A 27,044-nucleotide genomic window follows, 5' to 3' on the forward strand; every position below is an offset into this window, starting at 1 on the left:
ACCTAAGTATTGCAAGCTCATTCTCAAGAAACAAATTGTGTGTGTGTGTGTGTGTGTGTGTGTGTGTGTGTGTGTGTGTGTGTGTGTGTGTGTGTGTGTGTGTGTGTGTGTGTGTGTGTGTGTGTGTGTGTGTGTGTGTGTGTGTGTGTGTGTGTGTGTGTGTGTGTGTGTGAGAGAGAAAGCTAGACATTGCTATTATTGGCTCAGGCCTGCCCAACCTGTTTGTTTCTCAGTCGCAGAAATCCTTCCTGTAAATCAGGATGATTTCCACATTCCTTCAGTTGCTTTGTACCTCTCGATTTACCTTCTGGTCAGAGCAAGAGGATGGCGTGAGACGTGGATAGATGAAAAGAGAGTCAGCATTACGTTGCGACATTTACAGACTTTTGTTTATTGAGCCTGCATATGTCAGAATAACAGCTGAGAGAAGGTAGTAAAGTAGTTGCGTTGGTTTTTTGAATAAGGAAACTGCGTGCAGATCTTCTGGGGAATTCCCAGTTCATTTCAAGGTTAGTGGTAATAATTTCATCGTCTTTATTATTTGAAATACGTCTGTTTTTTTCATTTACTTTGCTTTATTTCTCATATTTACAAAAACCTTGCTAGATTTAAGGGGTAAACAATTCATGTTTATAGGTAAAATAATTATGACATATGTTTTACATTTATTTGAAAACAAATAACTTTGCACGACAAAACCAAATAAGATTCTATTTAAAATGATTGCTTTCAAAAGAATCAAAAGTGGCAAAACTATGAATGTCAAATCTAATCATTTAATGTTTTGTATATTGTCCGCCCATAAATTATTATTCAATCTATGGTGTGAAATAAAATATTTGGTTTAAATATATTTATATAGATGACAAAAGTGATTTTTAAATCAATTTAATGGGTCATAAAACACTGGCCCATTTTCATAAAAGGATATTAACATTGCATCTGTATCTAAAATCATTATTGTAGTATTACCTGCGGGCAAAGAACCAGTCAAATGGTTATTTGCCCTCAGGTAGCAAAGTGCCATCTTTATTTACATCCCATTTAATCTGACTAAAAGCATGGGAGTCTTGAACTGTTGTGTTCCTTTATTGTTGCATGAAAAGTAAAGTTAAATTGTTGGTCATTTTGCAGATTAACCTATGAAATAAGAGAGTGGAGAGAATAATGGAGAAGACGAAAGTAGAGATGAGGAAAAGGAGGAAGGTTTTTAATATCTGCTTGCTGCTGCTGGCGATGCTCCAAATCACCGCACCCTCCTCAGGTAACTAACTACATCAGGGATTACAGAATATAAGTGTGTTTATATCAAACATCAGGTTTCCAGGTCTTACTTGCAACTGAATACATGCACTGATGTCACTCCGACCCTGGTTAATGTGTTGGAGCCTCTAAGGAAATACCTTTAGTCACTGGAGGATTTTTGTATAACAAATCTTTCTCCATGTCACGGAAATCTTCTGGGGAAACACAGTCATTAGAATATACAAATTTTTATGAGGGCCGGGGATGTACTTTGCTTAAGGCATCATGATGTTGGATGCAAGTAGCATTCACTTCCTGTTGACAAACCTCAACAATGATGGGTGGACATTTGTTTTTGCAAAGTACAACAACTCAACCTGAAATGATTATCTTAGCAATGACGTGCGCTGTGTGTTATGCAAGATCAGGTTCCATAAAGTGTGATGAGTTGGGCCATGCTTAGACATTTTTTAACTTTTGTTTCAGAGATTGTGTGTGTGTGTGTGTGTGTGTGTGTGTGTGTGTGTGTGTGTGTGTGTGTGTGTGTGTGTGTGTGTGTGTGTGTGTGTGTGTGTGTGTGTGTGTGTGTGTGTGTGTGTGTGTGTGTGTGTGTGTATCATAATTTGCTGCTGACTGCAAGTAAATAATAACTGCTTCCTTATCAAAAATGATTTCCATCAATTGTGCTCCCATGCTGCTAACGTTATCGGCTAATATAAACCCCATGTGTTTTCAGCTAAGCACAAACAATTTAGGTATGTAAACCTTATACTGCTATGGGTTACGAGTATGACTATTACACAGTGTTTAACCAGCTCAACATCCTCAAAAGCAGCCTTAATGCTTAGAAAATATGACACAATCGCCATAGGGTCTTTGGAGCCAATAACTTGACGGACACTGCAGTCTGTGTTCAAAGGGGGTTTAGTGAAGGGTCATTTGGCTAGGTTAAACCAAAAAATAAAGAAGATTCACTTTGTCTGTTGCAAGCCACATTTTGGCCTTTGTCATGGTCCAAAAACAAGCAAAGGACATCGATCAATAAAGATGACAAAGACATTAATCTGAAGCATCCACAGATGTATTCCATACCATATATATAATGATCCACTTAAGTAAGGCATGAAACAAGATAAATAAATCTAAGTTTTTGTTCGTCTTCACCGCCATTGTAAGGGGAATTATTGAACTCTTTACTGTGTGGGAGTTTTGAGAGCACTTTTCTAGGTAAGAGTGTTTGGTTACTTAACTGGTTTATCAAGTTTTTGATTAAACAAAACTGTGGATGAATAGTAGTCAAGACAAATTGTACTTTAATGCTCTCTGCACGTTTTGTACTATCCTCATTATCACACCCATTGTCAACTGTAAATAACTGTTTCAGCTAAAAGCAACACCACCAACACCACCCTCAACAGGACCACCCCCATCAAGACCACGACCACTTCAGCATCGAACCCAGCAACTCTCAGATACGTCACACGCCCAGCCAACCTCACCGTGCCTGTGGGAGAGCCTGCAGTGTTTCGCTGTGGAGTTCACGGAGCTTCTCCGACCTTCACTTTCACCTTCTACGGGAGTAAAGGCAATTACAGCCTCAATTGCCCCTCTGGCCATGTGGAAGATATACCCCAGGTGAGGCCTCATCTAATGCTTCCTCCTATCCTCACTTTCTTCTCCACTTCCATTCAGTGACACTATCATACTGCCACTGTAAGAAGAGTTTTAGGTTAACTCAACTGTCTCTCGCCAGATCATTTCCCAGCTCACGTTGTGTGTTATATCATTTTTTATCTCTAATTCTTCCATCGCTTAACTTCTCTCCACTGTCTGTCTGTCTCCTCAGGCTCTTTATGGAAGTTGTGGTACGAAAAAAGGCGAGTCATTGGCCGTGTGGACGCTCAAGGGAACTTCTTACTCAGACAACGGCACAAGAGTTGTGTGTCAGCTGGCAAACAATCCCGTTGCACCTACTGCCATCCTGCACGTTTATGGTGAAGACACTACTATTGCAGTTTAATATCTAAGTATAATATATCTAAAAGACAATGTTTGTACATGTTAAGAGAGCCGGTTCACAATCATATCTGTCCATGTTGTTGTTGCAATGATTTTGAGTGATCCTTGTATTGATCTGATCTTTGCATTTAGTCTTTCTCCACCAAATAAATCTGTGATTAATTCACTCTCTAGATGATGGCCGCAGCTACTCCATTCTCATTGGCTGTGTGATTGGAGGCTTCTTTGGCATCCTGTTGGTGTTTGGTTTGTCCTACCTCATGCTGCGGAGATCCGAGACCCTGCAGAGTTGGTTCAGTAAGTATACTACCCAAAGTCTCTGGTGAATACATTGATTGCAAACTGCAAATTATTTAGCAATGTTGGATGTCTTTATGCTTTCAGGGGGAGGACAACCAGAAGATGATATGGACACAATAGTAACAAAGAAATAAATGAAGCCATTGCTGTTTTTTTGTACCTCCTAAACAACAGTGAATTAATGTTTTTCTTAACCTTTAAGCAATGTAGTTGTGAAAGCATGATATAACCCAGGTCTGGAGATGATGATTACGTCTTTGATCTAGTCTGACCCCTGATAACTTCACTTTCTTGTTATGTCCTCTTAAACTGGACATTGCACCCATTATACACAGCCTGGCAGTGCAAAAGCGCTTTAGACACATTTAAAAAAGCTTTCCGCTTGCTGCAAGGTCCTAACATCTGATCTCATGTAAAGTGTCTTTGATCATTTAGCAAAGCACTATATGAATCTTATGTATGTATCATTGTTATTATTATTGTTATTATTATTATTATTATTATTAATAATAATAATATGTGCACTGCCTTTACAGCACCTACCTTTTACATCCTGTTAAAACATTTATTTTCTAATGTGCCTAAAGTATGTTTTTGTGTGTAGAGTGAATAGACACTGTAGGGATTTGAAGAGCAGTTTCTTCTTCATGAACATTTTTACTGCACATAATTGTTAGAATAAATCAACATTAATAAACAAAATAAATCTTAATTTTTAAGGAATCTTCCAATATTCAATATTTTTTGTCCAGATGCAACAAACAAAGGACGATGTAAGTGTCAATGCATGTTGAGCAGCTTTAGGCAGCAGTTGGGGATTACAGACACATTGTGAGTGAAAGTGAAGGATTGTCTGCAGGCAAGCAAGGTTAAATAAAGAATAGAGGAGGAACTGTCTTTGTGCTGGTACACATTCTTTACAGCTGTATTCTTATGAAATATTATGTAAAACTCTGACTGATGAGGGTCCCAGCTTTCCAGGTAAGTCAGCTACACTTTCACAGATTGTCCACTTGAGGGAAGCACTCACTCCACAGATAACAGAGAAAAATGTTCGCTTTAAAACAAGTGATGTTCATACCAAACACCAAAACAACAAATGTTCTGTTTTTGTCAGAGCTTGTTGCACTTTTCTTTGTGAAATGATTCAATGCTGTGACGATACGTGCTTTCATATCTTTGCATACGGAAGTAAGTTGTCTTTACACTTTGTTGTCATTGTCTTTGCATGAAGTTGATGATGTTGGTGACTTCTATTCTGCCTTTCATGTCTTCTGAAGTACTTATGATGAGATCACTGAAATATGCTTTTGTTCTCATCTTGTTGTTGCCTATTGACCCTGTGCTACAGCTGTGATTGAGCTAATATATATATATATAAAATTGAACATGGGTTGCAGTTGTAAACACATGGGGAACACTGTGAATTCAAAATACTGTATATTGGTTAGGTTAAGAAAGAGACCAGTGTATGGGTTAAAATAACACATATTGTTAAATAATAAGTTAGGTAGTAAACATGTTGGTTTCACAAAGGACACAAACAGGGATCCCCTGGGTAAAAGTCTAAGTTTATCATCATTACTCCTCTTTTGTGTTATGTCCCTTCATCTTTAGTTACAACCAACACTGTGCTGCTGCAAGAGGATTTTACATTGTTTGTGTTTTAACAATTTTGAATGGGTACTTGTTAAGGACACTAGCATTAATAACTGTAACATGCAACAGCATGTGGCAGAGAAGCAAAACAGAGTGACAGATGATGAAGTAGTGATGTTATTTTGACCTAATGATCATCACTTCAATATGTTTTGCTTCCCTCTGGTGGTGAACTCCTTACAGTTACTTCACAGTCTTTTGGTGTTGCTGGCACTAATCCTGTTGCCTTTATGCTGTGGTAAAACATGGCACAAAGTAACACCAACTATACTCTAACTTGCTATTAAAATGTGTGGAGTAAATTACTTTTTCCCCCAATTTGTACTTAAAACCATATGCTTATCTTTACAGGGAAAACTTCACTAGTCACTCAAATGGTTTTGCACGCACCCCAACATAGCCTACCGAATTCACTGAAAAAATGCAATATCACTTATCAAACACAGCAGCTCACAAATAAATTCTCTACTTTCTGTTAGAAGCTAATTGAATGAGCACTGAACAATGTTACATGACAAGTGGTATTTGTCTGCTCTTGACTACAGTCTTTTGCATGTTGTTACACCTGATTACGAGCAGCTAGAGACAATAGACACACACACACACACACACACACACACACACACACACACACACACACACACACACACACACACACACACACACACACACACACACACACACACACACACACACACACACACACACACACACACACAGCAGGATAGCATTCTGCCTGGTCTTTTCGTTGAGGCAGTATGGAGCAACGTGTTGACTCAGCTGCTCAGCTACACCTCGGTTCACTCATGATAAGTTTCCTGTCAGATTCTGCTGTTTTGATTTTTAATGTTATCTATTACTGAATATGAAATCTTCATGTATCAGTTTAAAGTATGATTGGCTTCATTTGGTATTTGGTTGAATGAAACGACAAGGAGTCAGTTGAGTTAAGTAAACAAATCAGCGCCTGCACTTTTCCAAATAGTACTCTTAAAATAAATCAATATTAATAATGTGGTTACCATAGGATCTTTTCAGACCCAAGTGAAGCTCTCTTATCTGCTGACTGACTGATGTCACTCTCTACTATGTAAGCTAACCTGTTGTTAGACCTTTAGTTTTACTGTTTATGGACAAACATTCCAAATACCACCATAACAGAGAGGCATGTGTCGCCATCTGTGTGTGTGTGTGTGTGTGTGTGTGTGTGTGTGTGTGTGTGTGTGTGTGTGTGTGTGTGTGTGTGTGTGTGTGTGTGTGTGTGTGTGTGTGTGTGTGTGTGTGTGTGTGTGTGTGTCCACTGATAACCTACATTGTTCAGTGTATCTTCTCAAGATGACCTTTAACTGAGAATGGATCACTTTAACTAACTATGTATCAATAACTAAGGAAATGAGTTAAACTGTTATCATTTAAGTTACAGTTTAACAGCTGTTAATACTAAGTGGATTTAGCAATATAAATTTTACAATCTTTTTAATTGACCTACAACCAACCTCTATTCTCCCCACATACATGGAGGACCATTGAAAGAAAACCAGATCAACCGATCTGGTTTCTTACTCTGTTGCATTGATCTGATCCTCCATTTCTGTCCAAACACCAATACCAACTAGAGTTCCCTTTCTGTCAACAGTGCTGTATTTATTCCTCTGCAAATCCCCAACAAAAAGCTAATTTGTCAATTTTAAGTTTCTTTGTAAAGCTAATGTGGTTGTGAAGTTGCAGTTGAAACTACTTTAGCCTTATTGTTCAATGTGTAACTTTCACATCTCACAGTGATTTTTATGATTATTATATGTACACATTTTTTAAGGGAAATGAAATTGTAGTTTACCCTACAAACCTTACATCTTACATATACTGAGAGAAACGGCACACTGAGTATTCCTTATATATGTTCTCTAGCTCCTCTATCAGAGCTATTGAAATGGAACACAGAGGCCTTTATTTAACCTCGTATTCACAATGCTACAGGCAACCGGGGCTTCATGCAGACATCAGAAACAGCACAGATAAATTGGTTCAGTGAGATTAGTCTTTCCATATCGTGATATAGACGTTATTTTCCACTGGATATCAATCAGTTTGTGGTATTTTCCATTTGTACCATACAAGTTACACAAACTAATATGAAATGTCTATCCCCTCTCTCTGTTTTGTCATCACCAGTTGCCAATCTATCTGCTGTCAAATGGTTATATTATCACTTACAGGCACACACACATTCGAACTGCAGTATCTTTGTGTCTGCGCCTGTCCCCGCAGTATTTTCATATGTTGAAAGGCCGATGCATGCCTTGGCTTTGTCAGCGTGTGACAGGATAAGGTATAAATAGTCACAGATCACCACTGTGACACATGCATGCGCTCACATATCTCTGCACACATGCTTTGTATAAACTGTAGGGGTCACACCAACAAATCTAAGATGGCGTATCAGGGCTTGTGTGCTGTAATGAGGTTGAGCCGATCTTGCAAAGTGAAGTAATGAATGTTTCCCCTAAATGCTCTGAGTTTTTTTCTCAAAAATGTTAGACATTTATAATCTCACATATTATCAAGGGTTTTTGATCTACCCTTTGAAGTCAATGTGAAAATCCCTACTTCCTGCCAAGGGTTAGTAAAAAAGGAAATGCCTGTCAACCATGAAACCAACTCAGTGCAATCTACTCCACTGAGAGTGGAGCAAAGAGATAAAACTAGAGGGACAGAAAACACATAAGGCACTGTACATTACACACACACTCACACACACACACACACACACACACACACACACACACACACACACACACACACACACACACACACACACACTTACTCGCCTTTTTTTAACAACTAATATGTAGGATTACACTTGAAAAGGAATTGTGATGATTTCATCTTATTCTATCATAGTTGTTCCTGTCTTTGTGTTTTCCATGACTGATATTCACTTTATTTTTGCTACATTTGATATGTTGTTAACACAGTGCTTCTAGTCAAGGCTTCGTGATTCATGTGGTGTGTCAAAGCAATACTGCTGGTGAATCACTGGCTGCGCAGAGTGGATTCAGTGTTTATAGTCCTAGCTTGAGAATGAAGGTTGTGAAGTTAGTTTCAGTTATCATGGGGTCTAATGTTGGAACAAAATGTTAAAAGAATTCAGATTTGAACTCAAACCATTTTTTAAAGGCATAAGACTTTTTTGCTAATTTTAACTTTGTTTTTCTTCTTTATGTAAATACATACATAAATATATATATATATATATACTGTATATATTTTACTTCATTAATCTCAGGCACCACAAGCTGCCTCTGTGTATGAAATATGCGATGTTAATGTACTTGCCTGCCTTGTAGAGAGTATTAACTATAAGTAAAATTTTCACTGAAACAAATTAGGAATGGATTTCACTCAATCATGCACATACGCTGATGTTTATGAAATAACATTGCTACTGGTGTCCTATTTGAACAGAAATGCAGGATCACACTGGACGCGCTGCACACACTCAAGTTTATATCCCAAACAAAGAGGAGGAGCAGCCGCTTCAAATTCAGGTAAAATAGAAAGTACACACTTTTGAGCATCCAGTGTCTCGGAACCTTCACACACACTCCTCTGCTCCTGAACCACCAGCTCAGGTAAGCTCAGGGATGATGGAGCAAAGCAGCATGGGAGTCAGGGTTAGGGGTCAAGGGCACCTTTGGAAATAGAAGTCAATATTAAGGGTTGTAATTTTCAAGTAATTATCATTTATGTTTAATGTTTTAGTTTGATGGGACAACAGAGTGTTTTGAACAACCAAAAATAGTACCAGGAATTTGAGGAACTTACTGATATGAGTTTTTAATTTGTTTGGAGATTTGGATATCATTTATTACACATTTTGTAGCGAATGTCCTTGAGATGTTTGTGAATTCTTTATGTTATTGCTAATGGTAAATGGCCTATATGGCTGTTGTGTGTCATATATGACATAATTCCTGTGTATGAAATGCCCTATAAAGATGTATGGGCTGATTTCTGCAGCATTCTTACTATCTAAAAAAAACAACTATTTTTTCACATAGGATCAGGATGTTTCTAAAAGCACTGCAATGCAGCGATTTGGGTAACAAAATAGTAATGAATGATGGGAATGTTGGTTGAACATCAATAAGAAGCCAAGGAAATCTGTGTAAAATGACTTTAAACCCAGGCAGAACGTTTATTACGTCTGTTGCTGCTGTGTCATCTGAAAGTGGGACGCATTTTAAAACATTAGATCTTGAAGACCGAGGGCGGTGCACAGTTTGACCTTGGCAAATGTCATACTTAACTGATAACTGCAATGACATTAATACAGGGGGCCTGTATTGAAGATAAGTGGCAAAAACTGCGTAATTAGTAGTTTTTTGCATTGACTTGTTTTTATTTAATTTCCATTTCCGGAAAATCTGGTGCAAACTTTATAAATCTGCAAGAACAACATGCAAGCGTGTAAAAAAGCATGAAGCAGGTTTTACCTGTTGCACTATGCTTTAACTATGCAAAGTTTAAATAACAAACCCAGGCTGTTTAAGAACACGCAATTTATTCAGAGGGAAAGAAAATATTCAAAACAAGCGGAAAAGCACCGATTTTCCAAAATGCATTAAATCCATCCTCATGGAGGCCCAAGGGTGTCCAAGATCAGTCAAAGGTTAAAGTAAGGTCAATGTAAAGTCTTGTTGCATTAACAATTGGATATCATTTAAAAAGTAATATACTAAGATAAGAAGGAGGTCAACCAAATTTTAACTAAGTATGTTTACTTACCCAAAAGAACAGAATGCTGCCTATTCAACCTATATACAACTCTATAAAGTCAGTTATAGCTGATCATATGAGATTGAAAGTGAGAGAAAGAAAAACCACAGGTTGAAATCTTCTCTGTAAAGCACATGACAGTGTTTGGCCTGATTGGATTAGGTTTTTCTGGAGTTTGATGAAAACTGGTCTGGAAACCTGCTGGGTTTCACCATAAGACAAAAAATGATCGACTGTTTACTCTCCAAACACCCAGAATGCATCCCTGCTGACGAGACACTGACCTCTCACACAACAAGGACATTCTCTTCCCGGGGAGAGGGGTGTGTGTGTGTGTGTGTGTGTGTGTGTGTGTGTGTGTGTGTGTGTGTGTGTGTGTGTGTGTGTGTGTGTGTGTGTGTGTGTGTGTGTGTGTGTCTGTGTGTGTGTCTGTGTGTGTGTCTGTGTCTGTGTGTGAGAAACAAAGGGAAACATTTTTATGTTATTGTCTCTCACGATCATGTTCTCTCTTCCTTTCTATGTCTTTGTCTCTTTCTATCTGACTCTTAGTTGTGTTAAAGATGGGACACCTCACTATTGTGGCTGTTATAGCAGGTAAAGAAAAGGCAAAAGTCAACTTTTCTATTCAAGGAAAAATATAAGCATGCAAAAGATGACTTGTTTGAAAAGCTTGCCATGGCCTTACCCCTATTTATTTCTTTAAAACTCTGTTGCAAGGCAAGGCAATTCACCATCAACAAAATTAGCATCTCTTTTGTCTGATTCTCTTTCAGTTTTCTTCACCCTGTTTGTGGAAATCGAAGCAAGTAAGGCCCAAACTCCATATTCACCTGAGACTGGTTTGTTAAGAAACTGGAGTTGGGAAGAAATCAATGACATATTCACTTTTATCCCCATAACAATGGTCACATTCAAAGCAAATGAACAATTACCATTAATGGATGCTTAAAAACAACAACATTTAACCTTGAAACATAGATCAACGAGTTGTTGCCGCCAACTGTTGCACACTTGCTGGAGTGAGGGGTGAAAGTCTTGTACAGCTGTTGATGCTAGTTGAAGTATGTCTTGTCACTAATGTTCCTGTTCACCTTTATTGTTTCTCCTCCTCCTCCTCTTGTGTTTTGTCTGCAGATCCATTTGCTTACAGTAAGTACAGACACTCTTATCTCCTGCTTCTTATAATCTGCCTAGTATAACCTAGACTAGTGCAGAGTATCAGTTACATTGTACATACAAAACATTCTTTGGAATTGAATTCTTACCCTGTCTAACAATATTGTCTAACAGACTATCAAAGGCTACGAATTGGAGGGTTAGTCTGTGCCAGCTTGTTGTTTCTCGGAGGACTCGTGGTTTTACTTTGTAAGTATTGACACCTAACAGATAAATAAGCCTACATGAAAGCAACACTATTCCAACATGACAATCAGAGAAGTAGTAAAAGTGTTGAATTTGCATTGAAGTGGGTGTAACCTTAGTAACACGTCCTACTTTGCGTTCACAGATACCAGGTGCAGCGGGAAGAACAAGTATGTTTTTTCCTTTCTAAATCTCTATCTGAACTTTAACACATGAATAGCCCCCTCTCTCATTGTGTCCCTCCCTTTCTTTCTTTCTTTCTTTCTTTCTTCCCAAACCGCCATGCTAACTGCCACTCCTGCCATCCTCTCTTACCTTGTAGAAAAGTGGAAGATGACAACAGTGAAATCTGATAGGGGGCATGACTGACAAACCGGTTCCGGCCAGGAAGAAGAGCTGAAAGGCAAGGGGTGGAGAGATGAGGCTGCATGGTGGGGGGTGTTTTTGTAGGAAAACACACAGGTTCATATGATCACACCTATACAGACCTGTGCAATACTGTTAAAGCAAGATGTAAAAACAGTCTGTAAATGTCCCTGAAATGATGAAATAAATGTTTTCTTGTTTTTAAAATGTATACACTTTGCCCAAATCTGATACTGTATGTTAATCAGTATGTTTATCCTCTAAGCATATAGACCTTCACAATTAACACAAACTACCTAGTTTGGTCCTGACCATAAATATGCACAGTGATATCCTGCATTATTATAAACATAAGGTGATGTTTAGTCATTTTGGCCTGCGGTTGATTGCATGTCTTGCAGTATAATAAACTAGTTGGATAAATCATGTTGTAAACCATTTTAGCATTGACAAAATTAGAAGAAAACATTTAAGAAACATTTGGCATGCATATCAAAAATAAATGTCTCCATGCTAAACCAAATGTTTGTATGTCAGTGATTTCTTAAGGGTAGCTATGTATCCTAGATAGTTTTACTCTTTGACCTTTAGAGACCCTAACTTCAGTTATCAAGATTTCCCATTAAATGACTTGTATGGACCCATATATTACATTTTATTACCATATTATTACTATTACTTGTGTTTACTACATGTGTGTTGTCGTTTTTTTATGCCGCTCAATATTTATAGCTCAAACATCCCTGTGAAGTAAATCATCGTAACTCAACAAACTTCGGCGTCTCCGTTCTCGACAAACAAACATTAAAGGTTCCTCCTCCTCCCCCCGGCTCTCAGCCTGACTGACTCTGGATCAGCCTCCACGCCCCGCTCTTCTTAGGCTTTCTGCTCTCCTGCTGCCAGCCAAAAAACAGAAACCGACCCCCGACCAGGACTCACGGACAAAACTCTAGCGTTTCAAACTCAACCCCCTTTCGTAAAACCCAACCAACCTGTAGAGTGCCAGTGTTAAGGAAGGTAGGGTGTTGGCGTGCTGTGTGGAGGAAAGTCGCTGTTTCTGTCTCACATATCCGCCTTCTTGAGATAAATTTCCTCGTTTTATACGCCCTAAACACAACTCGTGGGAGGTAAGTGTTGAACAAAGAAATGTGCTAGTATTTGCAAGAAGTTTCTTTATTTAGGAAAACAATATGTTTGTAAAGTTAAAAGGATCCAGATAGGCAATTGGCTAAGCATCTTAATAGGAAAATAAGAACAATGTAGCTAATGTTAAGCTAATGTTAATGAAGCATTTTATGTAGCTTCACGTGTTTTTCTGCTGTAACTTACATTGCTTTATTTCTTATGAACTGTTCTTTTGGGTTACTTAAAATGGTCCAAACTAAATATATAAGCGTTTTTTTTCCAGACTAAACACATTTTTTAAAATGGGAAGTTCTTCAAATAGGCTATGTCATAACTCTTAACCGTATGATGTTATTCGGCTGACATTTGTAGTCAATGCCGGACAATGGAACGGCACGCGCCCACGGAGCAATGTGCGTATCACGGCCAGCTTTCCCTTCACGCGCTATGATGCCAGCGTACATGTAAACGATTTTGAAAGTACGATGCAGGCTTGAAATATAGGGTGGCATTTGTGTACTGTTTCTTTTCGTACCTTTAGTTTTTGATTAAACCCACCAGATAAGAGAAAAAGTAAATCCGGTCCCTACGTTTTGGTATTTGATGCTTAGCCTTATCCTCTTACATCATTTTCAAAATTAGCATTATGCTGCTAACATAATATCATATATCAGAGTGGACCTGTAACACACTTTGCAAGCTGTGTGTGTGTGTGTGTGTGTGTGTGTGTGTGTGTGTGTGTGTGTGTGTGTGTGTGTGTGTGTGTGTGTGTGTGTAAAAAGGCCTTATGATAAGAACAGTTGTGATAACAGTTTGCTACTATGTGGCACAAGGACACATTGGGACATGGACAGATAGAGGAGACATCAAGTACTGCTGTAGAATTGTCAGAAATATTTGTGTTGTATTCATCAAAAACATGTTTGTTGTTTAAAGTTGTTTCAAGTCAACATCTTCAACTGTTACATTGGTAGGAAACAAACATATTCACACATTCTAGGAGATGTAACCTACAAAAATAAAAGTGGTCATTAGAAGATATGATGAGTTCATTGGTTACCATCTTGTTGTCATCAATTAATTGTTCAAGCACTATTATGAGGCAGTTCCTATCATTTTGTTTAAAATAGGGGATGTGGGTGTGGGACAAAATGCCTCAAGCATTATAAAATGATAGATATGTTTACGACTGCCTCAGGGTTGTTTTTGTTTTATTTTTCATAATCAATGTTAGGTTTTTATACCCTTGTTTACAGATACAGATTGTGTAAGGTAAACAAGAAACCATAGATAGACATCAGTTTCTAGTGTCCATTGACCACAATCATGTTTTTTCACAGTAAACATTGGACCTAAATCAATTGTACAAGAGAGACAGAATGCAGGGTTTTGAGAATGGGACGTTGCCATGACCATAGACAAACTGCGAAGCTAACATACTCTTGCAAGAGATCTTCACTGTCCTGCAACAAGTAGCCAAGTAACAGGGTAACACTCATAATTAAGGTAGAACTTAACAGAAAGTGGTGGCAACATTAAAATTCCTAATCAAATTCACATTCTGAATGATATACAGTATATCATGGATGCCATTTAGCAGTGCAAGAGAAGATGCTTTTAAGTTTCCTTTGCATCCATGCATTATACATTATGTGTTAATATTGTATTCTTATTCTTTAAATAGCAAATCACTTGTGTGCACAAATGCCCCCACAGTTGCACTAAAACAAATCAATCATTTCCATGCAATCCATTAATATGCTTGCATAGTAACAAACAAGACTTCATTTCCGTTACAAATCTATTTGTGGATAAGTTAGTGAAACACTGAGAGTTGTTTCCCATGTGATCAGTATAGCAAACTTTAGTGCACAGAGAGGACACGTCACACATTCAACTCACACCTGTCTAACTAGCTTTTGATGGACTTTAATCCACCTTAGTCTCCTTTTATATTAAACCCAGTTGTTCAGCCTTTGAGAAGTGAAGGAGCGAGAGTTACAGGGTGAGAGATAGATATGGAGGATGGGTGAGGGAGGTGGCGACAGACTTTCTTTCCTTCTCAGGTGAGACAGACTTAGCTCACTTCGCTCACCTCTCCTCACATGACAACAATTCCTAAAAAAAATGAGAGATGTGAACAGTTGGAGGAGAAAAAGTGAGAGCGTTCTCAGGCGAGACACTCTCCCTCCTCACCTTTCCTCAGAACACTTTGGTGTCTCGCGAACACAAATTTAGAAACCTCAACGTGAAGACATTGATTTAACTGTGACCTTCCCTGTGTAACCACAGCACTTTATTCTGCAGCTCAGTAGAAACACAGCTAATCCTTTCCAGTTAGTTAACCATAGCTAAATTATAACACAATTACCACATACACATGCCTAAATATATTTACAACAAATCACTCAGGTCTTATACAACGCTTATTACAGAAGTAGCTTATCAATATGTGTTATATTACTATTACATTTATGTAAAATGAGATGAAAAGGTGAAGTGTATTCCATCATTTAATCTGGTGTGTGACTGCAGTTAGGAGCAGGCAGTCTGTTGTTGCTATCCGCTCACTGGGAACCTTGTGGTTACCATGTGTGACTCATGGCTCCCGTATGATCCACTCCCTCTTACCCTCTATTTGTCTGTTCGTGCTCCTCCTCTTCCCTCTCTTTTCCAACTGCACTTTCCCTCGACCTGTTGCCTCCCTCTCTCATTCCCCCGGGCTTTGATCCCTCTTCCTCCTTTTCGCCCTCTCTTGCTCACTCTTATTTACCAACTTAATTTTTTGTTTGTGCTTTTACCTTCTCTTTCTCCATCAGTCAACTGCTTCCACCGTCTGTCCCTTCCTTTCTATCTCTCTTGCATACTTTCCCATTACATATTATAACTCAAATGACACTGAGTAGAGTGCAGACCTTTGTGGTGCATTCAGTTACACCTCAGATGGTCCCATTTCTCAAGTGAGGAAGTCTTTGTTCACCATGAGCTTTATCCTGTAATGTGGAAGAATGATGGTAGAACATTTTGTATTTTATTGCTCATAGCATTAAAAGCACCATGAATGCAGCACAATTGCCCTTATCTCGCAATGTTAACACAAGCAAAAACGTAATAGCTTACCAACCGGAAAATTCATAACCTGTCCAAAATGTTTAGGGTTTTTCCTTCAAATTCAAAGTCAAAATCAGGCCAGTAGTTTTCCCATAGTCCTGCTCCTTCACTGACAAACTAACCCAATTCTAAACTACTGAACTTCTGAATGTGTCTGTGATCCCCTAGAAGTCAGAGAGAAAAGCAAGTTTAGAAATAGGAAAATAACTCTTCATTAATTAAAAAACATACTCTAAAGTTATTGGCTTTATCCACCATATTTCCAGGCATTCAATTACAAAGAAACATTATTACCTTCAGTCCAAAGTAGGTTAATTGCATAGTGTTTTAGTAAAGTTTAAATTCAACTGGGTCTAAATAAAATCAGGTTGTTTCTCACAGATGGGAAAGTAGGTTCACAACATCAAAGACTTGCACTCTGGAATTCAGTGCTGCTAATTTAGGAATAAAAAATACCACTGAGAATAGGCAGCTGTCTTTGTAGTGCAGTTAAGGAACACACACACACACACACACACACCAGTGTTGGGCATTCAAATTGTTGGATGTTTTTTTGGGGGGGAAAATAGAAACAGGGACAAAGTCATCCCATAGCACACAGCCATGTGATTGCAAAAGAGAACATGTAATCTATGTTTGAGTGTAAAGTGTTTACATTTTTAGTAGACATGATGAGTAGTGTATGTTCACATGTGTTACATATCCCTATGAAATTTGCTCTCTGACCCTGATTAGAATAAGCCGTTTTAAGAATGGATGGAATAGTAGAATGCTTTGCTACATATTTATTTTTTATATAGCTATACATGTTAGTTATTTAAAGCATCTGCATCTCTGTGTGTGTGTGTCATACCACATAGTGGTTTCTGTGTGTTGTCACAAGGGAGTGAACACATGTCTGAAATACAAAGCCAACTGGCACTGTGTGCACTGTGCCCCTTTGTGTGTGTTTTGTTGTTGTTGTGTTGGCCTTTTTGTTTGTCATACCTACATATTTTCATTGTAGTCAAGAATTTTGTTCAATTTTGCTGCCCTTGGTTACTGCTGGATTCTGGGCATTTTCCATCTAGCCAGGCAGATAGTATTTATCTTATTTGATCAGATTGGAAACAGATTATGTCTCAAATGCTCTGGCCTTCACCCCAGTACAATGAAGTTGAAAAGGTTAGTATAGGAGACAATCACAAAAAGTTAAAGTGGTGCATGGGATACTGACTGAGGGGAGGATGCTGGCCATATTTCAGAGTTTGGGCTCTTTTGGCGACCCTGCAGCTTATTGTGTTACGTCACCGTGGGATAGAAGAGAAAGAGAAGAACGGGATGGAAAGAGAAGATGATAGTGTTGGGGACGGGCATAGAGCCTGGAAAGCTTCTACTCCAGGGAGTTTGTTAGGCAGGGGATAAATGAGTGGGAAAAACAAAAAGGACAGGAGATGGGTGAAGGAGCAAGGACACACAGAGGTGAGTCAGGGAGAGACAGCAGTTCATCAAAGGCAGAAGAGCAGTGTGAAACAGTGATTTATACAAACAGACGAAGCTTAAAGCTTTTAACACAAGTGGAAAGGAGTAACTGACAGTATATTGGATGAAAGGAGCAGGCAGTGTAGTGATAGGAAACAATGAGGCAGTCCTAAAGACAGGAAGAAAAAGAGATGCAGCTGAAAACAAACAGGCAGAGTAGCACCGGAACAGAAATCTCTTTATTTCCTGCACCAGGCGGAGAGATGTGGCTCCGCCTGGTGCAGGGCATTAGTAGGCAAAGGGAAAAGACAAATGCTTTATACATGATGTCTTCATCTTCATTTTATTTAGCTGTGTTTGTCTTTCTTGGTATCAAACATTGGCTGAATGTGATTGTTTTTAGTTCTGTATAAGAAACTATAACTCAATCAAACCTGAAACTATCTATGGGTTATTTGAAAGATTTAGCTACAGTTTTTTAAAATCTATTACAGCTTTTTTTCACCCAAATTGCCCGAAATCTGCTGGTCCCAGCCTCTCCCGAGTGAAGATTTACTGCGTTTCTTTGTCTTATACGTTAAAATACTGAGCATCTTCAGGTTATGGGCTTTTAGCAATGTGAATATTTGACCATGTGCTCTGGGGAATTGTGATCTCCATATTACAATTTTTTAAACATTTTTATAGATGAAGCAGTTTGTCTATTCATCGCAGATACACCAACACTGAGAAACAGTCAACTGCCATCCTTAACCACTGACATGTAATATTGTAATGTTGTGTTGAAGATGCACTCAGCTTTGAAGGGATGTTATATCCCACATTACTTATCCAGCAGCATGTTGCTCTTTGCTTTTAACCAGCTATCAACACAATGATTTGAATCCCCAGCACTCCCACCTGGAGCCGCCTTACACTAACATTTGCTTTACAATATAATCTTCAAACAGGGCCGGGGAGGGGCCAACCCTTCTTCACTCCCCTGCTTTATGTTCCTCACCCTACCCCGTCTCTTTCATTTTCCCACTCCTTCGTTTCTGTCCTCCTTCCTCATGTTCTGAAACTCTTATCCCCACTCTGCCGCCTGTGTCTTCTCTCTCTGCTCCCTGTGTGGCTCCCACTGAGGTAAACCATTCTCTCGTGGTTCTTGGCCTGTTTCCCATCCTCTACATTCCCCCGGCCTAGCCTTTGGTTGCTGTGGAGAGGCACCAGGAGAGGTGCACTCATCCTGCTCTTTTATTTCTGTCTTCTTTCCAAACTCTAAGTACCAGCAGCAGAATAGGCAGACACATTGTTTTCTCAAAGGTCACTTCTTCATCTATGTTTGTACAGATATTAACACACCTCACTATATAAAATACTTAATTGAAGGGGAACAATCTTGACTGTAACACCTTTCAAGTTTCATCCTGAGAAACCATCTCAGTTAAGATTCATTCTGTTTTAAAAACACTATGTTCTCTTGTGTCCTCTTCAATTACCACTCTTTGTCAAATAGAAAGCTTAAGATTAAAACGAAAACCAACTGTTTACTCTGAAGTCATTTGAGCGAACTGAGAGGACAGTTGTAAAGGCTAAGCTGTAGCTTTAGCAGGAATTCAGGCCAGCACACAAGGCAAACTAATTTGACTAGATACTCCCATACAGCCGCAAGGCAGATCACCTCCTACATCAGATAAATAGTCTGTTTGACCCAACCTGAAGGTCAACCAAATGATGATTTTTTGCTTGCATTTTTGGGTTTCCCTTACCTGAATGCCTGTTTGAAATGGGCACGGGGTGTTTGTTCTTTCCTGGGTGCTCTGCATAGAAAAGTCCAGTAAGTGGAAAATCACTGTTGTGTTACTTAAGGTGTGTCCGCTCCCAGTGCACATGTTTCCTCTGCTGCTTCAACATGGCAGCTAAAGAGGACACTCAGAGACACTCAGACAGTGCTTGGGATGTAACTGCAATACATGGTTTATTCGTTACGGATAATGTAGGTGGCATAATTGTAAATTCTGCCTCACTGTCAGGACAAAACTCTAAATAGTTTTGGTCAGATTGTAATAATTATCAAGGATTGCCAAATAAAAACATGTCTTTTGTCTCAAACCTGACCTTCTATAGACCAGTGTACACTTGTAATGAGGTTAAAACACCATTACAGGCAGGAATAGCTTCATAAGGATGAGTGCATACTAACATTGTTTCCATGGATTTTCTTGTCAGCAAGTGAAAGCTATTTTAAAAAACTGGAAAGTTGCTGCAGCAAGGGTGCACTTATAGTACTGTACATTATATGTGCTGTATGATGGAGTGAATTGAAAAACAACAACACAAAATATAAGATTGAAGTTTAAGAGCTTTCACATCACTGTAATGCATTATGCAGAGGGATTAAGTTCTCCTAATAAGCCTCCATTAGAGCACTTTGTACCCTTCAACATCAGATCCAGTTCCTGTGCATGAGTGTGAAAGAGAGTCAGAGAGACCACTTTGTATCTGAATGTAATCCGAGGGAGGGGATGCATGTACTGCAAGAGTGTCTGTGTGTTTAAGTCCTGTTAGAGCCCCTCAGAAAACACAGATATGTTGCATCAGCTCTCTGTTGACTCTGTTGGCTGGAACGAGCCAGTTTGGAGCACAGCTTACCAACATGCACACACACATTTTAAATGTGATTATCTGTGCCATTGGGACTGGAGATAATGATAGAGCTCAGCCTTGTTCTCATTGGCTGTCAATGTAAATGGATGTACAAACATAGGATGAACGTAAGGGCACATACTTTGTTTGCACACATTTTAATATCTTCAACACTGAGGGGTTACACACTAAGGTAACATATTTAAATACTTTTTGCTGATATCAGTGTGTATTTATTCCTGCAGGTAAACAGACTCAAGCGTGAAGATGGCAAAGATCTGTGCTTTGGTGTTGATGACACGTGAGTAAAAAGCTAATTTATTCACAGGTTTTTAATGAAATCCTTCTTCATTACGTAATGTCCTTCATTCAGTAACATCCACCTCTTAAAAAGTCAGTAAATAAATGTCATAATCAGTGCGTGAATCAGTTTTAGTCAATGAGAGAACCCGTGATCTGTTCTGTCCACTTCCTCTTTACAGAGGGTATTCTGCCCGCAGGTCTGTCTTGCATCAGCACATTACTCTAGTGTTTAGACTTTTGGGACAATATTAGACACAAGGCAGCTGAGTGCTGGAGATACCCCCCCCCCCCCCCCCCCCCCCCCCACTCAAGATTTTAAAGTGTCTAGACATCTGATGTGATTCTTTATCATTAAGAAATATACTGTCAGATAGCAAATCCCTTACTCAGTAAGTTCTGAAATGAAGAGCTCTGCATTAACAAAAGGTGAGGGGGATAACATCAACAGATCCTTCAGGTGTTGGAGAAGAGAAAATATGGGATGGATAAGGAAGATGAGAGATTAAACAGGCAGGGTTTTATGATTCATATTTAAACAGATCAATAAACGCAGCGAAGATTTTAAAGGTGTTTCACTTATTTACACTGACTAGATTAATTTATAAATGATTCCTAACAACATCCATTGCAAGTGTGCCTGTCCTTCATAGTACTGAGATATTTATATGCAATATATAAACATAAATATGCCATTATCAATAACTGCAATATTACCTGGCTGCTAAATCTCCTTCAGGATGTGTATTTTGTAAATTGTGTGTTATTCTTTATATTGATGGTTTTTTTTAATGCATATTTCTTTTGTACAGCTGTCTTTGGCTCTGTTGCTGCTGTAGCAAATTTTAATTTCCCCCCTGTGGGACCAATAAAGGGATTCTGATACTAGTGTGTGAAACAACATGACTGAAACAATATAGTATAATTACATTGTTACCACTCATTTTCATCTTTGAATATATCAACAGCAATGGGATATATTTATTGTCACAATCAGGAACAAAATGAGATGCTTAGGTGTGCGTCACTTTATAAACCATGTCTCTCTCTGCACACTTACAGTTGTGTCGGTGGGGTTCGCAGAAGAAGCAAAAAGTAAGTCATAACCCCTCAACAGTAACACCAGTAATTGGTATACTGTCTATTCTTATTTGTATTAATATAAGAAAACAATACGTTTTTTATTTAGTTTTTGTTACATTACTTGTTTGTAACGGCACTTTGAGGTTGTAATGTATTGATTCATCAAACTAGGCCACTGTGTTTGGTAAGCTTTCTGTTTCTGTTGACTTTATTCTGTAACCGTGTGGCTGTTTCTGTACATGCTTGTTTATCTGCTGCTCAAACCAACTGAACTTATTCACTTCTGTTCCTGCAGTGGAAGAGGATCCATTTACCTTCGGTATGTTATTATTTTCCTATGTGTTATTTTCACTATCGTTTAGGATGTATTGAGGGTTAGGGCTTTTTTCAAATGTTAATTATGTCCTCTCTGTGCAGACTACCACCAACTGCGTGTCGGAGGTCTGATTCTTGCTGCTGTCCTCTGTCTCATTGGCATCACCATCCTGTTCAGTAAGATCCAAATGATGCACACATCATCATTGACCCTTACAGCAATAAACTGACACTGCACAGATACACAGATTTAAAGAATGACACTCTTCTTTTCTCTTGTTCCAGGTGGCCACTGCAGGTGCAAGTTCAACCAGGACAAGAGGTGATCCTTCAAACAGTTAAATATTAAATGTGTTTAATTATTGCGAAAAAAAGGCATATCAACTAGGGCTATGAATGTACACTCCCAAAGGAAATGTATTACTTAAAATAAAGTAAAAATTATGCATTATAGTAATATCTGCTGCTCAAATTAGGCCTAATAAAAATATTGACCACATACAGTACCTACAGTATAGGCTTTATAGACATGCCTGTAGTTATAGCTGTTTCCACTAGAGGGCATTACAAAATCACCAAGGAACATTTAGAATAACAAAAAGGCAATAGGCTCCTTGTCTAGGGATGTTTTATTTAGACAATCATATTTTGAAGGTTACTGCAATCTTTGTTTGTAGTTTTTCATTTTGTTGACTAAAATCCCAAAACATACCACAAATATTAGTTTTAATGAGGAAGTGGTGTTATCTCGTTCTGCCATTTCCGACGGCAAGATTTAGAGAACTTGATTGTTCATCAAATGTGTAAAAAACACTTTGGTTGCACTGTGCCTAAATCATGTCCGTTGACATTAGCCAACACATATTTAAAAGAAATGCAAATTTGAATAGGTATTTTAGCGTTAGATCAATATATTTTATTTCTTCCTCGTCTATTGAAGTTCAATACCATGACATGTGTTCCTCTAGCCTGATTGGAAACTCTCAACAAAGAACCATTTACATTTATTATTATATTGTGAAAAGCAGATCATATAACAACGTTTCAAAGAGGATAGAAGTATCTTTTTTCTCTTACTCTCTCCTTTTTTCTCTTTACAGAGCGAGGACAGGAAGCAATGCTCAGCAGATGCTTGCCGACCAAGGTATTGTTTAATCACCTGCCAGAAAAATATATATTAACTCACAAAGGAAATGTTCTTTGTAGTTATGGTTGACTGTAAATGTCAACAGAGAAAATGATCACCTGTGACCACAGACACATGACAGAAGAACCACACATTTTTGATGTAAACTTCAGTAAATGTAAATAGGTAAACACCTGTTAATAATAATAAAGAGAGATAGATGTAATTATAGCAATATTCAATTTTAGGTTTGATACAAATATAGAGTTTAAATAAATAATACTCAATAAAGCAATAAAGAAAAATGAATGAACACACTTTATCCGCCCTCCACCCGAAAAAATGATTATGAGGTAGAAAATGATATGTAGCAAAATACAGAGATCCTCCCCCCCTAAGACTTCATTACCTAGTTGACGTGCTGTTAAGTTGTAAGGTTATATTTACTCCGTCCATCTGTTTCACACACACATACTGACAGTATGGAAGTCTCCCATGGCGATGGCCTCAGATGACATGTACCTGCTGTATAACAGGGGGTGTAACTCTGGGAGTTTAGCATTCACAAAAGGGAGGGAGGGAAGTAGCAACAGGGAGCATGGATGCACATTTTATTTTTTTATGTAGCGGTGTAGCCATGAAAGAAGCCCTCTTGAAAATGCTCATTTTTAATTTGTTTAAAGCTAAGCTAGAGCCATTCCAATGCTGTTAATGTCAGTTTGACTTTAACAGCTGTGATGTATATGATACACACAGGTGGCCCATGTGGAAAAACACTGTGTTTGTGTGAGGGGGCATGTGTGTCCATGCAACTGGAAATTGTCATGGCAGTATGTCCATGTGGGCCTTTGCTGACAAAACATACACACTAACACACACACTCATGAATTGACTTTTCATCCAGTTCAAGCCACATTTTTATATATTTATAAAATGTAAGCAGATGAAGAATTTTAGTACTCTGTGGAACTAGCTGAGCAATCGTTCAGCACAGAGTTGGTGAAACCTAACATTTTGACATTAAACTGCTTATATTCAGTGTTTTACCAGTTATAATAACTGGGTCTGTTCATTTTGACGAGGAACCCTCTGTGAAAGCCTGGATCTTATGTTATCAGAAAAACAATCTGAGTAGATGTAAGTGGCCCAACAGTACATCTGTTGTCTGCCAAGCAGTGTCTCAGAATATAATTTTTAGTTATAAAACTAAACTCAATGAATAATCTTAATGAAATTGAAATTAGGCGTGAATTGTAATTGAACCACAGCGTGATTCACATCATCATACCTCTGTATAACCCAGTGTTTGGTGTTACTGAAACCATTTTCAAACAGCAAAGTCAAACACCTTTCTGTCTGTCTGCAGGTCGTTCCTGCGAATGCTAGATGTCGACTGCGCACACCGACTTCCCATACCTGCAACCATCAGATAACACGGAGGGTGAGAAGCGGGATTTGACACATCCAACGAAAGGCTTTTGTTTCACTGTTAGAGAGCAACAGAGAGTAGTCTGTGTACGGCTGTGAGGTGTGATGCTTTCTGCCTTACAACTGAGCTACTGATCTGCAACATGCACCTTCATTCACACACACTCTATACACACAATGTTTCACTTTCATTTCAATCTACAGAACAATTGATTTAGAAATTGAAAAGGCTATGACACAAATAAACTGTCAAATGAATCTGGTTGATTAAGCTGAAAGTGACCTCATACAACCGTTAAACTATTTTACCAAAAGATTCCTTAAGTGTCCACATGCTGTAGTTCTCTACTGCTGTCTACTCTGTGTGTAAGGTCAAACATCGATGTAGACATTAGTCGCTTATTGTGCCCAACCTAACACTCTGTCCATGCTTTCATGTCACATATATTAAATCCACATATTCATGAGTGTGTAAAATGTTGTTGATTAATCATAATAATCAGTTAATTCCCATGTTTAGCTTTATGAAAGAGAGTAGTGGATTGTACTGTTCAGGAATACAGAAAAACTCTGTCATGTTTCTATAAAAGAACGTTGAAACAAACAACTATGGAGGTTTTTTTTGTCTGTGTGTGTGTGTGTGTGTGTGTGTGTGTCCAAGATCCAATGAAATATTCATTTGATTTCAAAAGCACAAGAATATGAGATATGAAAGTATGCAGTATCTCATGTTTTTAATGTTATTGTATTTTAACTGTGTTATGAGAGAAGATACATTTTATTGATTGAAATCATTTTAATTACTTCATTTTCAAAGACTTCCGATACATCACAGAATACTTTCCACTAAATGACTGATTTGTAACAAAACAAATGCACATATGTCAGGGTTGGGGAAACAGGACCCAAGTGCAGTAAATCAAGGGGAAGCAGGTAAGGGTCAAAAACAAAAAGCGAGCTTTATTCAAAAGCTGTTGACGACAACACGAAGCAAGGGGAACACAGGACATGAAAAACACTTAGCTTCAGACATGAAGGGCGACAGGAACAGGCAGGTATCTTGGACAAGATCAGGGAAGAAATGACTACGACCGAACAACAGACAAAAGGGAAACTGGGACTAAATACACAAGGGTAATCACAAGACAAGAGACAGCTGGAAGGGGGAGGAGAAACACAGGGGCAACAGGTGAACACAATGACACAATCAGGAACAGGAGGGAAACGCAGACAGGAAGTGAAGCTTAACATGAAACAAGAGGGAAAACATTTCAAAAATAAAACACACAACACATATGACAGACACGAAACACGGATCATGACAACATACCCTTTGGGAAATGTAATTTTCGCCTACATCGGTAAAGTAAAGGCTTTGCACACCCACACAAGTGTATACAGTTATTTGCTGATTGGCAGGTTAATGAAAGGCCGGTGTGTCACTGATGCTATTGCTAAACTAGCAGCATGTAAGGTAATAGTGGTTGAGGAGGAGCTTTACTGTTGCTCAAGTGAAAGCGCTCAATGGATGAGGTAATGCAACTAATAACTTCTAACTTTTTCCTGCTTTGTTGGCAGAAAGGAGGTCCAACCAGTCACGGTAGGTTAAAAAAAAAACTCCTGTGAGTATCCCATGGATATTATTGACCTTTACGTTAGGGGTTAATAGGCCTTTGCTTGTCTTTTTAAGGAAATACATGGAAAAATACCTTTCTCCATATCAATAGTTTTGAGTCAACACAATAACAACACCAGCGTAACTGTTACCATTCAAGCTAGTTACACTTGTTTGTGTTAATGACTTGTTCAGTGTCTGCCTTTTCAAACGATCTACTTATTCGTAAGGTTTTAATGTCTTTTCATTTTATAATGGTACTGCCAAATATCTGGAGTATTTTTTTGTTTAGGTGTTTTGGCAAATGAATCGATGTCATTGTGAATTAGGGTCGCCCTCAATGTATCTCTCGATGGTAAATAAAGGGTGGATGAATAATTAGGGGCCATTTCTTGAGTCTTTGACAGTCTCTGGCTCCCCCTAGTAGACGCTTATAAACTCTTTTCTTATCGATTTACTGAAAAAACACATTACATTCACTTTTCAATTATCTGTATTCATTTTTTCTTCACACATTTGCGCATGCACACACACACACACACACACACACACACACACACACACACACACACACACACACACACACACACACACACACACACACACACACACACACACACACACACACACACACACACACACTATAGAAGAGTGGGAGAAAGTTGAACCCCTTGCCGTTTTTGGTACATTTCATGTATAATATCTGTTTGTTTTGTAATCGGAGATGTTTCTGGTTACATTATGGGAGGCTGAGAATGAAGAAGAGCTTTTGTTTGTATTTATTGTAATGTTGTAGATTTGTTTCAACACAACAGACAGACAGACAGAGAGTAGGAATGTTCTTTTATTCGAAGTCCAGGATTGGATTTAAAAGAAAACAAAGTGAAGCTCCTCTTGTAAGTTTTAAAATGAGTATTTAACAGAGTTGTGGACTCGAATTTGATGACTTTAGACTTGACAAAATCTAAAAAGACTTGCACTTTGACTTGGACTTTAACATCAGTGACTCGCATTTGGACTTGGACTTGGACTTGCCCCTTTTGGCTCGAAAAGACTTGCTACTTTTCCCAAACCCAAAGATTAAAAAGTATGACATGGAAAGCGCTATCTCTCTTTGCACCT

At 38.5% G+C, this 27,044-nt stretch overlaps 3 protein-coding genes across 3 annotated transcripts; all 3 read left to right on the forward strand.

Moving 5' to 3' along the window:
- The first annotated feature begins 251 nt into the window (after nt 1–251).
- LOC134861379 (uncharacterized) lies at nt 252–4,461 on the forward strand. Its single transcript, XM_063878564.1, has 6 exons — nt 252–509; nt 1,135–1,264; nt 2,630–2,880; nt 3,092–3,239; nt 3,439–3,561; nt 3,649–4,461. Exons 2-6 carry the CDS (start codon nt 1,168–1,170, stop codon nt 3,696–3,698), a joined length of 669 nt encoding a protein of 222 aa, XP_063734634.1. The 5' UTR covers nt 252–509; nt 1,135–1,167; the 3' UTR covers nt 3,699–4,461.
- Nucleotides 4,462–8,710: 4,249 nt separating this feature from the next.
- fxyd11 (FXYD domain containing ion transport regulator 11) lies at nt 8,711–12,253 on the forward strand. The gene is made up of 7 exons (XM_063878944.1): nt 8,711–8,855; nt 10,552–10,596; nt 10,776–10,841; nt 11,137–11,151; nt 11,293–11,367; nt 11,510–11,534; nt 11,687–12,253. The coding sequence occupies exons 2-7, from the start codon at nt 10,563–10,565 to the stop codon at nt 11,715–11,717; spliced, it is 246 nt and encodes an 81-aa protein (XP_063735014.1). The 5' UTR covers nt 8,711–8,855; nt 10,552–10,562; the 3' UTR covers nt 11,718–12,253.
- A 353-nt stretch (nt 12,254–12,606) lies between these two features.
- fxyd3 (FXYD domain containing ion transport regulator 3) lies at nt 12,607–24,914 on the forward strand. Its single transcript, XM_063878943.1, has 8 exons — nt 12,607–12,857; nt 20,301–20,356; nt 21,418–21,450; nt 21,734–21,757; nt 21,856–21,930; nt 22,039–22,075; nt 22,854–22,897; nt 24,246–24,914. The coding sequence occupies exons 2-8, from the start codon at nt 20,323–20,325 to the stop codon at nt 24,263–24,265; spliced, it is 267 nt and encodes an 88-aa protein (XP_063735013.1). The 5' UTR covers nt 12,607–12,857; nt 20,301–20,322; the 3' UTR covers nt 24,266–24,914.
- Nucleotides 24,915–27,044: the final 2,130 nt, after the last annotated feature.

This window comes from Eleginops maclovinus, chromosome 3 (genome assembly GCF_036324505.1).
Source record: "Eleginops maclovinus isolate JMC-PN-2008 ecotype Puerto Natales chromosome 3, JC_Emac_rtc_rv5, whole genome shotgun sequence".
In the NCBI taxonomy this organism is placed as follows: domain Eukaryota; kingdom Metazoa; phylum Chordata; class Actinopteri; order Perciformes; family Eleginopidae; genus Eleginops; species Eleginops maclovinus.